Consider the following 13,847-nt stretch of genomic DNA (forward strand, 5'->3'; position numbering starts at 1 on the left):
GCATTGCAGACTGAGCTTCTTTAACCGGATGGCCACGCTGTCCTCCAACTGCTTTTGGTTTTGCCACGCGTTTTTTGCCAGATACGGGCCCGGCAGATGGAACCTGTTGTGATGTTGATGCCTGCTGTGGCTCCTCCTCCTCCGCTTCAGAACTATTGCCGCCTGCACCCTGTTCCCCCAATGGCTGCCAATCGGGGTCAACAACTGGGTCACCTATGACCTCCTCTTCTATGTCGTGTGCAACTTCATCTGTGTCACCATGTAAGCTGGTGGTATTGCGTTTGTGACGGGGCACCATAGTCTCCGCTGGGTTTGATTCTGCCTCAGTACACTGCGAGGGCAATGTTCTGGTCTGAGTCAAAGGAACAGCATAGTAATCTGGCTGTGGCTGTGCATCTGTGCACTCCATGTCCGATTCAACTTTGAATGGGCATGGCCTGTTAACTGTTTCACTGTCTAACCCAGGAACGGCATGTGTAAAGAGCTCCATGCAGTAACCTGTTCTGTCGACTGACGCATCCTTCACTGTTGTTCTGGGTGAAGGACACAAGGAAGCGACTTGTTCCTGACCGGGAGCATCCACTGACGATGCACTGCTCTGACATTTTGCACTTTCCGAGGAGGAGGCGAAAGAGCTAGAGGCAGAGTCAGCAATGAAAGCCAATACTTGTTCCTCCTGCTCCGGCTTCAAAAGTGGTTTTCCTACTCCCAGAAAAGAGAGCGTTCGAGGCCTTCTGTAGCCAGACAACGAACCTGGCTCAACAACTCGAGACTTAGGTGCTGTACTGCTTTTACCACGACCACCTGATGCTTCACCACCACTACCATCATTACCAGCTGACAATGACCGCCCACGGCCATGACCTCTTCCACTAGACTTCCTCATTGTTTGCAAAACGTAACCAAAGTAACGGTATTTGTTACTGTAAAACAACTTATAAGGTGAACTCAAACTTCTGTTGGATTTATATATACCTTTATAGGTGCCTGACACTGAAAGGAAAATCAGGCCCAATGTTACACACTAGGTTTTCTGTGCCCCAATAATTTGAGACAGATGGCACACACAGGACCAGCACTCAAGCAGAAATGCCACACACAGGACTGGCACAGCGGCAGACTTGCCAATCTTTATCTCCCACTAATTTTTTTTTTTTTACAGGGAGAATTTACCCCCCCCAAAAAAAATGGCCAAGTATTACACAGTGGTTTTCGGTGGCACACAATGAGAGACAGATGCCACACACAGGACTGGCACAGAGGCAGACTTGCCAATCTTTATCTCCCACTAATTATTTTTTTTAAAAGGGAGAATTTACCCAAAAAAATAAATGGCCAAGTATTACACAGTGGTTTTGGGTGGCACACAATGAGAGACAGATGCCACACACAGGACTGGCACAGCGGCAGACTTGCCAATCTTTCTCTCGCACTATTTTTTTTTTTTTTAAAAGGGAGAATTTAGAAAAAAAAAAATGGCCAAGTATTACACAGTGGTTTTCGGTGGCACAGAACGAGAGACAGATGCCACACACAGGACTGGCACAGCGGCAGACTGGCCAATCTTTATCTCCCACTAATTATTTTTTTTTTAAAAGGGAGAATTTAGAAAAAAAAAAAAAAAGGCCAGTATTACACAGTGGTTTTCGGTGGCACACAATGAGAGACAGATGCCACACACAGGACTGGCTGTTGTGAACTGTGTTTCTGGGCTCCCTCTGGTGGTCACTAACGGTATTGTGTTAGGTATGTCTTGTTGCAGGCCTGAGCTCCAGCTGTGTCGTTAAGCAGCGGGTGTTTCCTATTTGAGTCTTCTCTGGACTCAGTCTCTTGCCTGGCATCGTTGTATCCAGACCTATTTGGTCTCCTCCGGATTCCTTTCAGTATGCCTCATGCAAGAAAAGCTAAGTTTGTTTTGTACAATTTGGATCGTTTGCATTATTCAGTGTTTTTGTCCAGCTTGCTTTACATTTGATTTTTGACTCGCTGGAAGCTCTAGGGGGCTGACATTCTCCCTCCACACCGTCAGTCGATGTGGGGGTTCTTGAATGTTCAGCGTGGATGTTTTGTAGGGTTTTCTGCTAACCGCATAGTCCACTATCTATTTTCTGCTATCTAGACTATTGGGCCTCACTTTCCTGAATCTAGTTCATCTCTACGTTTGTGTTTTCCTCTTGCCTCACCGTTATTATTTGTTGGGGGCTTTCTATATCTTTGGGGTTCAATTTCTCTGGAGGCAAGCGAGGTCTTATTTTTCCCCTCTAGGGGTAGTCAGTTCTCCGGCTGGCTCGAGACGTCTAGAACCAACGTAGGCACGTTCACCGGCTACTTTTAGTTGTTTGTGTCAGGATCAGGTATGCGGTTAGCCCAGTTTCCACCTCCCTAGAGCAGTATTTATATTTTTGCTATCCTGCCGGAATATCAGAGATCCTCTGCCATTGGGATCATAACAACTGGCACAGAGGCAGACTTGCCAATCTTTATCTCCCACTAATTTTTTTTTTTTTTACAGGGAGAATTTACCCCCCCCCAAAAAAAATGGCCAAGTATTACACAGTGGTTTTCGGTGGCACACAATGAGAGACAGATGCCACACACGGGACTGGCACAGCGGCAGACTTGCCAATGTTTATCTCCCACTAATTATTTTTTTTTTTACAGGGAGAATTTAGAAAAAAAAAAAAAAAAAAAAGGCCAGTATTACACAGTGGTTTTCGGTGGCACACAATGAGAGACAGATGCCACACACAGGACTGGCACAGAGGCAGACTTGCCAATCTTTATCTCCCTGCAGTAATCTCAGGAAAGTATGGCAGGCAGCTATAAAAAGGACTGCTGCACACAAAAGTGGGGACAAACACACAAGATAGCTGTGCAGAAAGCAAGGAATAACAGGATTTGTGCTTTGAAAAAAGCAGTTGGTTTGCACAGCGCACGGCGTACACACACAGCAACGCAGCTATCAGGGAGCCTTCTAGGGCAGCCCAATGAGCTACAGCGCTGAGGAAAAAAAAATGTAGCTTCCACTGTCCCTGCAAACAAAAGGTGGTGTTGGACAGTGGAAATCGCTACAGCACAAGCGGTTTGTGGCTTTATGTACCCTGCCTATCACTATCCCTGCTTCTGACAAAGCGGCAGCAACCTCTCCCTACGCTCAGATCAGCAGCAGTAAGATGGCGGTCAGCGGGGACGCCCCTTTATGGCCCCTGTGACGCGGCAGAAAGCAAGCCAATCACTGCAATGCCCTTCTCTAAGTTGGTGGGGACTGAGATCTATGTCATCACGCTGCCCACACTCTGCGTCCACCTTCATTGGCTGATAAATGGCGCTTTTAGCGTCATTGAAACGCGACTTTGGCGCGAAAGTCGCGTACCGCATGGCAGACCCCACACAGGGATCGGGTCGGTTTCATGAGACGCCGACTTTGCCAAAAGTCGGCGACTTATGAAAATGAACGATCCGTTTCGCTCAACCCTAGTCGTCGGTGTGTTGGTCCCCGGTTTCGTGTGGGGGATTTGGTCTGGTTGTCTTCTCATCATGTTCCTATGAAGGTTTCTTCCCCTAAGTTCAAGCCTCGCTTTATTGGGCCTTATAAGATTTCTGAAATTATCAATCCGGTGTCTTTTCGTTTGGCCCTTCCAGCTTCTTTTTCCATTCATAATGTGTTCCATAGATCCTTGTTGTGGAGATATGTGGTACCTATGGTTCTCTCCGTTGATCCTCCTGCTCCGGTGTTGGTTGAGGGGGAATTGGAATATGTGGTGGAGAAGATTTTGGATTCTCGTTTTTCGAGACGGAAGCTTCAGTATCTGGTCAAGTGGAAGGGTTATGGCCAGGAGGATAATTCTTGGGTTGTTGCCTCCAATGTTCATGCTGCCGATTTGGTTCGTGCTTTCCATTTGGCTCATCCTGATCGGCCTGGGAGCTCTGGTGAGGGTTCGGTGACCCCTCCTCAAGGGGGGGGTACTGTTGTGAATTCCGTTCTGGAGCTCCCTCCTGTGGTTGCTAATGGTATTTTTGTGAGTTCTGCCCTTGGGCTCCCTCTGGTGGTTTCGAGTGGAACTGCTGCTCCTTTTGGTAGCTGTAGTAGCTGCCATCACTGATTGCCTTGCCTGGGTTTGTTATTTAAACCTGCTCTGGGCTTTAGTTCATGCCATGTCAATGTCTTAGGTTGGATTTGGTTCTCTCCTTGGATTTCTCATATGGCCTGTCCTTGTCAGCAAAAGATAAGTTTCTGCTAGTTCTTGTTTATCCATTTTCTTTGGACACTATTGCTTTGCAAATATGTCTCTTTTTGTCCAGCTTGTCACTATGTCATATTCAGGCTAGCTGGAAGCTCTGGGAAGCAGATTTGCCCCTCCACACCGTGAGTCGGTGTGGAGTTCATTTTTGTAAACTCTGCGTGGATTTTTGTAGTTTTTAATACTGACCGCACAGTATCCTTTTCTCTCTGTCTATCAAGTTTAGTATTGGCCTCCTTTGCTGAAAACTGATTTCATTTCTGTGTATGTCATTTCCCTCTCCACTCACAGTCAATATTTGTGGGGGGCTATCTTTCCTTTTGGGGTTTTCTCTGAGGCAAGATAGCTTTCTATTTCCTTCTTTAGGGGTAGTTAATTCTTAGGCTGTGAAGAGGTGTCTAGGGAGAGTCAGGAACATCCCACGGCTATTACTAGTGTTGTTGTTAGGATTAGGGACTGCGGTCAGTAGAGATACCACCTCCTCAGAGCTCGTCCCATGTTGCGTTTTAGCCACCAGGTCATATCAGTGTGGCCTCTTAACCACCAGGTCCTAACAGCAAATACTATGGGAGACCCACTTCCTAACAATGGGAACTTTGTTTTCAGAAAGCCCTCTGACATCTATGTCTCTTCCAAGGTGCACTGGAGTTCCTCCAAATGTTTGGCAGCCCTTTTATAAAACCCCAGGCAACCGGTTGTTACAGTGGCATTGCTTTCCTCTCGGGGAGGGTGACACCATGCTTGGAAGCAAGGAAGGATCCCTTTAACATGAAACAAGTACATGCAACACTGTTCTAACTCCAGGCCAGAAGGGGGAGCTCGATACCTGGATTCAGAGGAACTTTCCTATATATTCTGGTCTGGGGGAGGAGTTAGTCAGTCTGTCAGAGGGACAGAGGAGAGAGGAGTGAGAGAGAGAGAGTCTGAGAGAGGAAAGCTGGGTCCGTGCAGACAAGTGGATCTGCAGCTTCTGGACGGAGAGAAGAGAAACAGAGCAGTCTTTAGGAGACTGATAGGAGAGAAGCACAGGAGAAGTAAAGTACTGGAGGAGAGCTGTGACTGAGCTCCCTCCACGCTGAAGCACAGAATATCGGAGGGCGGAATTCTGAGGTTGTGGGGGTAACGGTATGCCCCACAGCAGAGACTGGCAGACAGGAGATTGCAGGTTGCCTGCCCACCATTAAGGCTAGGTTCAGATTGCGTTAGTGCAATCCGTTTAGCGCGAGCGCTAGCGGATTGTGCTAACGCAATGTCTTTTTCGGGGCCGCGTTCAGGGGTCGCGTTAACGTCCCCGCTCTCGCAGATCCCCGATCTGTGAGAGCGGGGAACGGACCTCTGGCGCGCCGCGGACGCTGCAAGCAGCGTCCGAGGCGCGCTACAAAAGACCGGCACATCGCTAGCGCGTGCCGAAAATGACACGCGCTAGAAATGCGCTCTAACATTGCCGGCAATGGGAGCGCTAACGGACGCGGTGCACGGCGTTAATTTTGCCGTGCAACGCTGTCCGTTAGCGCTATCCCATTAACGCAATGGGAACCTAGCCTAACACCCAAAGGCACAGCAGCACAAAGAGCCTGGAGTCATACCTAGAGACACCTGTAAAAAGGCTTGAGTTGCCTGCCATGCGGGTAGTGTCCTACTAAAAGGGACACAAAGAAAGTGAAAACCTTGTATGAGGCCTAAGGCAGCAAGGGACTACAGCACAGCGCAGAGAGGAATGCTTCCAACCCAACCTCGCTAGGAGGATTCCCAAATTGCTTCCAAGCTGACTGGACCTCACCATCACCCATCATCTGTACCCTGGACTGTGGCTGAATACTATAGTAAAAGGTAAAGAGACTGCAAATGTGTGTCCTCTGATTCTTTCCGGCACCAAGCCATCTTTGCCTATCAAATAAGTAGTATACACATAAAACAATATATCATTAAAAAATAATACATCAGGATAAGCAAGAAACGTTACATTAATTATTGCCAGTTGCATAGTATAGTCACTATACCTTAACAAATTTATGTAGAAAGAGACTATTCAGAAAATAATAGTTATATTGTAGGATGAGATCTTGCCTGATGTTCAGACCTGATGGGACCCTTGAGCACAGTTTAAAGATCCAGAACGACTCTCGGTTTAACAATTTGCATTGGAAATTACCACCCGGTGCTGATTTTTTTACCTTTTCAATACCCCAAAATTTGAAGTGTTTTGTATCCCGGTTGTGAAAAGTGATTAAATGTTTAGAAACAGAAGAGAAATGTAATGCCTCCGGGTTCACGGTATCAGATAAATGTCTCCTTGTGTGTTTTTTCAGTGGACCTATGGTACAGCCTACATATTGGATATTGCCAGCCAAGCACTCTATTAAATAAATAATGCCTGGGGTATTGCAATTGATAAAATCCTTAATTGAAAAACTTTTTTTTCGTTACTGCTGAGGCAAAAGTTTTACTTTTGATTGCGTGGTTGCAAGAAACACACTGTGTGGGCCACAACCAAAGAAATCACTGCGAGAGAGCCAAGTTAGACGGGGATTGGAGTCAGCATTGACAATATTACCGGGAGACAAAATACTAGCCAAAGTGGGAGATTTTTTGGCCAAAAATCTGATGTTATTGTAAAGCATAACGTCACACAATTTTTTATCTTTATATAATAAAGGGACTTTTTTATACCCTTTGTTATTTAGCTAAATTGGGGTGAAAATATTCCCTTTCTTCATTGATTGACCAGGAATACTGTTATTATATAATTTTTTGTTATTTGATAGAAGAGTTTTTCGATAAATTTTATTCACTATTTTTTTTAGCTCTTGTCAAGCTCCAGGTTGGGTAACCCCTTTGATGCAATCTAGATATGACTCCTGATTATACAAGTCATTATCCGAACAAATTTGTTTTGTCCTGATCAGCTCACCCACCGGAATATTTTTAGTAACATGGACTGGGTGGCAAGATGTAGCCTGCAATATGGAGTTAGTATCTGTATCTTTACGATACTGCAGCAACATAATTTTGTCCTCCATACCTTTAGGCCATGTTCACACTTTGCGGCATCCCTCTGCGGGTTCTCCCGCAGCGGAATTGATAAATCTGCAGGGCAAAACCGCTGCGGTTATCCCTGCAGATTTATTGCGGTTTGTTCCGCGGTTTCCGCTGCGGGATTACTCCTATACTATTGATGCTGCATATGCAGCAATATGCAGCATCAATAGTAATGTTAAAAATAATAAAAATTGGTTATACTCACCCTCCGATGTCCGGATCTCCTCGGCGCTGCACCCGGCGCTCCGGTTCCAAAGATGCTGTGCCGAGAAGGACCTTCGTGACGTCACGGTCATGTGACCCGGGCGTCATCACGGTCATGTGACCGCGACATCACCGCAGGTCCTGTTCGCACAGCAACTCTGACCGGCCGGCCGCGTGCAGCGCTGAGAGGTGAGTATATCATTATTTTTTATTTTAATTCTTTTCCTTACCCCAAATATGGTTCCCAGGGCCTGGAGGAGAGTCTCCTCTCCTCCACCCCGGGTACCACCCGCACATTAACCGCTTACTTCCCGCAACGTGGGCACAGCCCCATGCGGGAAGTAAGCGGTTCAATGCATTCCTATGGGTCCAGAATCGCAGCAATTCTGCACAAAGAAGTGACATGCTGCGGGTTTTAAACCGCTGCGTTTCTGCGCGGTTTTTCCCACAGCATTTGCACAGCGGTTTGCGGTTTCCATAGGGTTTACATGTAAATGGAAACGCTATGGAAACTGCTGCGGACCCGCAGCATCAAAATCGCCGCGGTTCCGCGGTAAAAACCGCAAAGTGTGAACATGGCCTTAAAGGTGATGTCAAGATAATTAATGTCAGTTTTTTATGACAAAAAGTAAATTTTAAATTGAAAGAATTTTGATTTAAATATTGTACAAAAAGAATAGCATCTTTTTTGTCACCCTGCCAGATAAATATCTTATCCAAATTATGGGAACATTGTTTTCAGTAGGCCCTCTGACCTCTACGTCTCTTCCAAGGGGCATTGGAGTTCCTCCAAATTTTTGGCAGCCCTTGCTTTCACTGCATAGGCAAATTTGTTTTGGTTGAAAGCAATGATAAAGTTCATAGAAAACTTCAAGAGTGGAATGGCACTCGGACCATATACTTCACAGCAAGAGATCTTGCAATCTTGCAATCACATTTCTCCTTCACGTGCCACCATTAGTATGCAACCGGTTTTATGGTGCTCAGCTGTATTATAGTAGAACAATACAAAATCTCATGCAAAGAGAAAAGAAACAGCGGCACTCACCAGTTGCTGATACGAAGTATTTAATCCATGTGTAGATTAATGCAGTCTCATGCTAAGAAGTTACAAGGGTGCGGGGAGTGCAGGAGGACGACGGCCGTTTCGTGTGAATAGCACTTCTACGGGTCCATGTCATGCTAAAGTTCAAAAACACATCAAAAATGCTATGTGTGAACATAGCCCAAGCATTTTTGTTTTTGTTTTATATACAAGTCATTACCCTGGAAAGGATGTTTCTTAACATATTTTCCAGGAAAATCCATTTTGTTTTTGTTTTTGTGTGTTTTATTGTGAATCTGTCAAAGTGGTGTAAGCCTCTGACAACATTGTTCAAAGCAGTGACCTGGGAGTCAGAAATGCTTCCAGCGGTCTTCCCCATGCTGTTCCCATGTCATTTGAGCACTGTTCCCATCGATTTATTTTCCACAATTTCTAGCCTCTCTGTAGACCGCCGAGGAGACCGCCAGAAAAATGCTCGAGTTTCCCATATGCTTACATTGGGCTCGTTGCTCAGGTCGAGCACCTGAGCATTCCAATTTGCTTGACCGGAGCGACGAGCACCCGAGCATTTTAGTGCTCACCCATCATGAATTGCAAATGGTTGAAATCCCAACAATCAGCAAGTTATTTCTTATTCTATAGAAAAGAGTAACCCTTTAACCATGGAATACAGTGCCTTGGGAAAGTATTCGGCCCCCTGGAACTTTTCAACCTTTTCCCACATATCATGCTTCAAACATAAAGGTATCAAATGTAAATTTTTGCTGAAGAATCTACAACAAGTGGATTACAATTGTGAAGTTGAACGAAATTTATTGGTTATTTTAAATTTTTGTGGAAATTCTAAAACTGAAAAGTGGGGCATGCAATATAATTCGGCCCCTTTACTTTCAGTGCAGCAACTCACTCCAGAAGTTCATTGTGGATCTCTGAATGATATAATGTTGTCCTAAATGCCTAATGATGATAAATATAACCCACCTGTGTGTAATCAAGTCTCCGTATAAATGCACCTGCTCTGTGATAGTCTCAGGGTTCTGCTGAAGCACAGAGAGCATCATGAAGACCAAAGAACACAACAGGCAGGTCCGTGATACTTTTGTGGAGAAGTTTAAAGCCGGATTTGGATACAAAATGATTTCCAAAACTTTAAACATCCCAATGAGCACTGTGCAAGCGATCATATTGAAATGGAAGGAGTATCATACCACTGCAAATCTACCAAGACCCGGCCGTCCCTCTAAACTTTCATCTCAAACAAGGAGAAGACCGATCAGAGATGCAGCCAAGAGGCCCATGATCACTCTGGATGAACTGCAGAGATCTACAGCTTAGGTGGGAGAGTCTGTCCATATAGAAGAGTGGCAAGAAGAAAGCCATTTCTCAAAGACATCCATAAAAAATGTCATTTAAAGTTTGCAACAAGCCACCTGGGAGACACAACAAACATGTGGAAGAAGGTGCTCTGGTCAGATGAAACCAAAATCAAAATTTTTGTCAACAATGCCAAACGATATGTTTGTTGTAAAGGCAACACAGCTCATCACCCTGAACACACCATCCCCACTGTCAAACATGGTTGTGGCAGCATCATGGCTTGGGCCTGCTTTTTTTCAGCAGGGACAGGGAAGATGTTTAAAATTGATGGGAAGATGGATGGAGCCAAATACCGGACCATTCTTGAAGAAAACCTGTTGGAGTCTGCAAAAGACCTGAGACTGGGAAGGAGATTTGTCTTCCAACAAGATAATGATCCCAAACATAAAACAAAATCTACAATGGAATGGCTAAAAAAAAAACGTATCCAGGTGTTAGAATGGCCAAGTTAAAGTCCAGACCTCAATCCAATCGAGAATCTGTGGAAAGAGCTGAAAACTGCTGTTCACAAACAATCTCCATCAAACCTCACTGAGCTCGAGCTGTTTGCCAGGAATAATGGGCAAGAATTTCAGTCTCTTGATGTACAAAACTGATAGAGACATACCCCAAGCGACTTCCAGCTGTAATCGCAGCAAAAAGTGGAGCAGCAAAGTATTAAGTTAAAGGGGCCGAATAATATTGCACACCCCACTTTTCAGTTTTTAAATTTCCACAAAAATTTAAAATAAGCAATAAACTTTATTCAGCTTCACAATTGTGTTCCACTTGTTGTTGATTGTTCACCAAAAATTTACATTTGGTATCTTTATGTGTGAAGCATGATATGTGGGAAAAGGTTAAAAAGTTCCAGGGGGCCGAATACTTTTGCAAGGCACTGTATAATTGGATCTCTATGACACTATGTTGTGGTGCTGCTGATAGCGGAATGAAAGGGGGTGTCAACAAAGTTGCTTAATTTTGCTATGTAGGTCAGTATTTTAAGCCCTAGAAATCTATGACGTAGGCAGTACTAATTAGTGGTGCTCAAGTAGGTGCCCAAACCATGTTAATTTGATAGATAAACTTGGCACACACAGAACGTAGATGTAGTGAAATTTAATGAGGTAAAGTACATACAGTATGTACTTTACCTCATTAAATTTCACTGCATCTATGTTCTGTGTGTGCCAAGTTTATCTATCAGTATTTTAAGCCCTGGCAGATGAAAGAACAAATGAAAAGTAAAAAACAAAATAAAAATGTTACCTAAAGACATCATTCTTATTTTTGTCCACATCATTAATCATTACTTATAGAAAGACTGTTAGACTATACCATACCCGGTTCGTGCAAAATTACCCCAGGCTTTCATAATTCTTTTGCTGAGCAACTGTTCTTCTTCAGTGAAATTACTTCCTTTAGTGAGAGGTTTTCCAAACATAAATGGCAGGATAGCAGCGTGAAGGACTCCCATCCATTTAGGCCAAACTTCTTTTGAGGAGATATGGTTAAATTCATAAAAATATATGTTTGATTCACGTTTTGTCATTTCATCAGCAAAATATTTCATTGGACATATCATGTAATAATCTCGTAATATAAGCTCCATGGCTTCTCTATTTTTTTCCAAGTTGTGTTCATCCTCCCAATCTTTATATTCGAAAAATATGGATTTGATTCCAATGTCTCCAGTTATTGAGAATAACGCCGTAATTCCTTGCATTACCTGTTCAGTGGTTAAAAGACTGTCATGTTCTGCACTCATACCAGGTACCCACGTTACTGTAGAAGGATTTCCATCATCCTTGGTGCCGCCTATTAAAATTTCAATTTTTTTAGACATATTCTTTATCATATTATTTGGCATATCACTAATAAAGTCAAAATCAATAATTGGTATAATGTGTGTAAGAGAAAATGAGTTCTTTGTTTCAACCAATAATTGCATCTTGACTATTTTTGTAGGATCTGTGTTTTGAAGACATGTTACCAGTGCATCATCATTATCAACTGGACAGTCTAAAAGTTCAGCTAATTTCATAGTCAGCCTCCTGGCTCTTTTGTGAGAATTGAATGCCCATCCCGCACTTGGAGATCCACTTTGCACAATCAACCTATTAAAGTATTTTTGGCTTCCTGGAGAAAGTAAATGTAAACCAACACATGCTGCTCCACAACTGTGTCCAAGCAAGGTAACACTGTCAGGATTGCCCCCAAAAAATGCAATGTTTTCATGAACCCACTGAAGTGCCAACTGTTGGTCAAACATGCCAGCGTTTCCTGGAATGTCTTTATTTCCTGGTAATGCCAAAAATCCTAAAGCTCCTATTCTGTAGTTCATTGATACCACAATCATGTCCTCTGAGTAAGCGAGCATACTTGGGTCATAAAGTTCCAGAGATGAACTCCCAGTATTGAAAGCTCCACCATAGATAAATATTATTACATGTGCAGACTTTGGATTAGATGATGGAACCCAAACATTCAAAAATAGACAATCTTCACTCATTTCATTGTTCACTTGCCAAATTTTAGTACCAGGAAAATTAGCTTGAACTTCAAATCTTTTTTGATGACAGGATTTACCAAATTTTGAAGCATCATAGACACCTTGCCATGGTTTTCGAGGCTCTGGCTTTTTGAATCTTTGTGTTCCTGTTGGTGGTTCTCCATAAGGTATACCCAGAAAGGCAATCACTGATCCAGAATTTGTAGGTATATGGAAACCTCTGACCTTCCCTTGTTTAATTTCCACAATTATTCCGTGCTCAGCATAGACATTTAGTGCTAAATCAAGTATCAAAATGAGATATGCCATAAAAAAGGTGATTACTTTATGTCTATCTTTTTCCATTATTCCTGTAATAAAAAAATAAACATTTGATTACTTTAAAATGCATGTTTTTGTTTTTTGATAAACAGCTAAAACTAGGGCTCTAGAGGCCCGATACAAAGGTATTTGGGGAAACAACATCTATTAAGCATCCTCAACTTTTCACTAAGGCTGCATTTACACTGCATGTCCACTTAAAAAAATGCTGCAGCTGTCAGCTGTACACTATAGCTGACACCCATCTGCATCAGCCTCGATTGGTATTGGCATCATCCATGGTTACTTAACCCCTAGATGCTGCTGTCAACTGTGAAAGTGACATCTAAATGGGGGCTCCATCTGTAACACAAATGGCACCCTGAGATCATGAATGAGTAGTACTGATTGATGCCATAGCAGTCCAAGGTCAAGTAATGACTTTAGAGTCTGCCAGGTATCACGGACTGTTCAGATGTTAGCAACATTTTAGTGATAAAAAATATAATTTTTCATTCCTGTAATTCCACTTTTTATTCATTCCTCCAAAACAAGTGAAGCAATAATAAACTACTTGGCAGCAGTTCTGAATATGGTGAGTATAACTTTTGGAAGTTTTCCAGTATATACGCCCCACAAAGTCACTTCAAAACTGAATAGGCCCCTAAAAAAATAAGTTTTGTAAATTTCCTTGGAAAAAATGAAAAATTCTTGCCAAATTTTTAAACCTGTTAATATCCTAACTAATGATGAGCAAATACATTTGGCACTATTTGTTACTTGCACAAATAGCACGTTATTCGGGCTATTCGTTATTCAGTGAGTAATTAGCTATTCACTTCAATATATTCAAGTGACCCACCCAGCATGTTTGGCGCTTTATTTGCAGCAAATGAACATGCTCGGCTTGCTTGCCAATCACAATAATGCCATCACCATCTTTCTTGTGGCATTACTGTCATTGGCTGGCCTTACAGCGCCATAGGGGGATATTTAAGCCCTGCGGACACCATCTTGCGCACATTGCATGTCGAAACAGTGTAGTGAGAGCTTTGTGTCAGCGTAGGGAGATTGAAAGCAGCATATAGGGAGAGTTTCTGAGTCCAAAAAGCTCTTTTAAGAGCTACTTAGAGTGAAGATTATTTCTGTT

The 13,847-nt window shown here is 43.3% G+C and overlaps 1 protein-coding gene across 4 annotated transcripts in view; it reads right to left on the reverse strand.

The window, feature by feature from the left end:
- The window catches only part of LOC143768773 (cholinesterase-like), a 185,230-nt gene that overhangs the window by 55,840 nt on the left and 115,543 nt on the right, over nt 1-13,847 (reverse strand). For all 4 annotated transcript variants that reach the window (XM_077257420.1, XM_077257423.1, XM_077257434.1 and 1 more), the window contains one exon: nt 11,229-12,747. In XM_077257420.1, the coding sequence (XP_077113535.1) occupies nt 11,229-12,742 (1,514 nt within the window). In that variant the 5' untranslated portion in view covers nt 12,743-12,747. The remainder of the gene's footprint in view (nt 1-11,228; nt 12,748-13,847) is intronic.

The sequence above is a fragment of the Ranitomeya variabilis genome, chromosome 1, assembly GCF_051348905.1.
Source record: "Ranitomeya variabilis isolate aRanVar5 chromosome 1, aRanVar5.hap1, whole genome shotgun sequence".
In the NCBI taxonomy this organism is placed as follows: Eukaryota; Metazoa; Chordata; class Amphibia; order Anura; family Dendrobatidae; genus Ranitomeya; species Ranitomeya variabilis.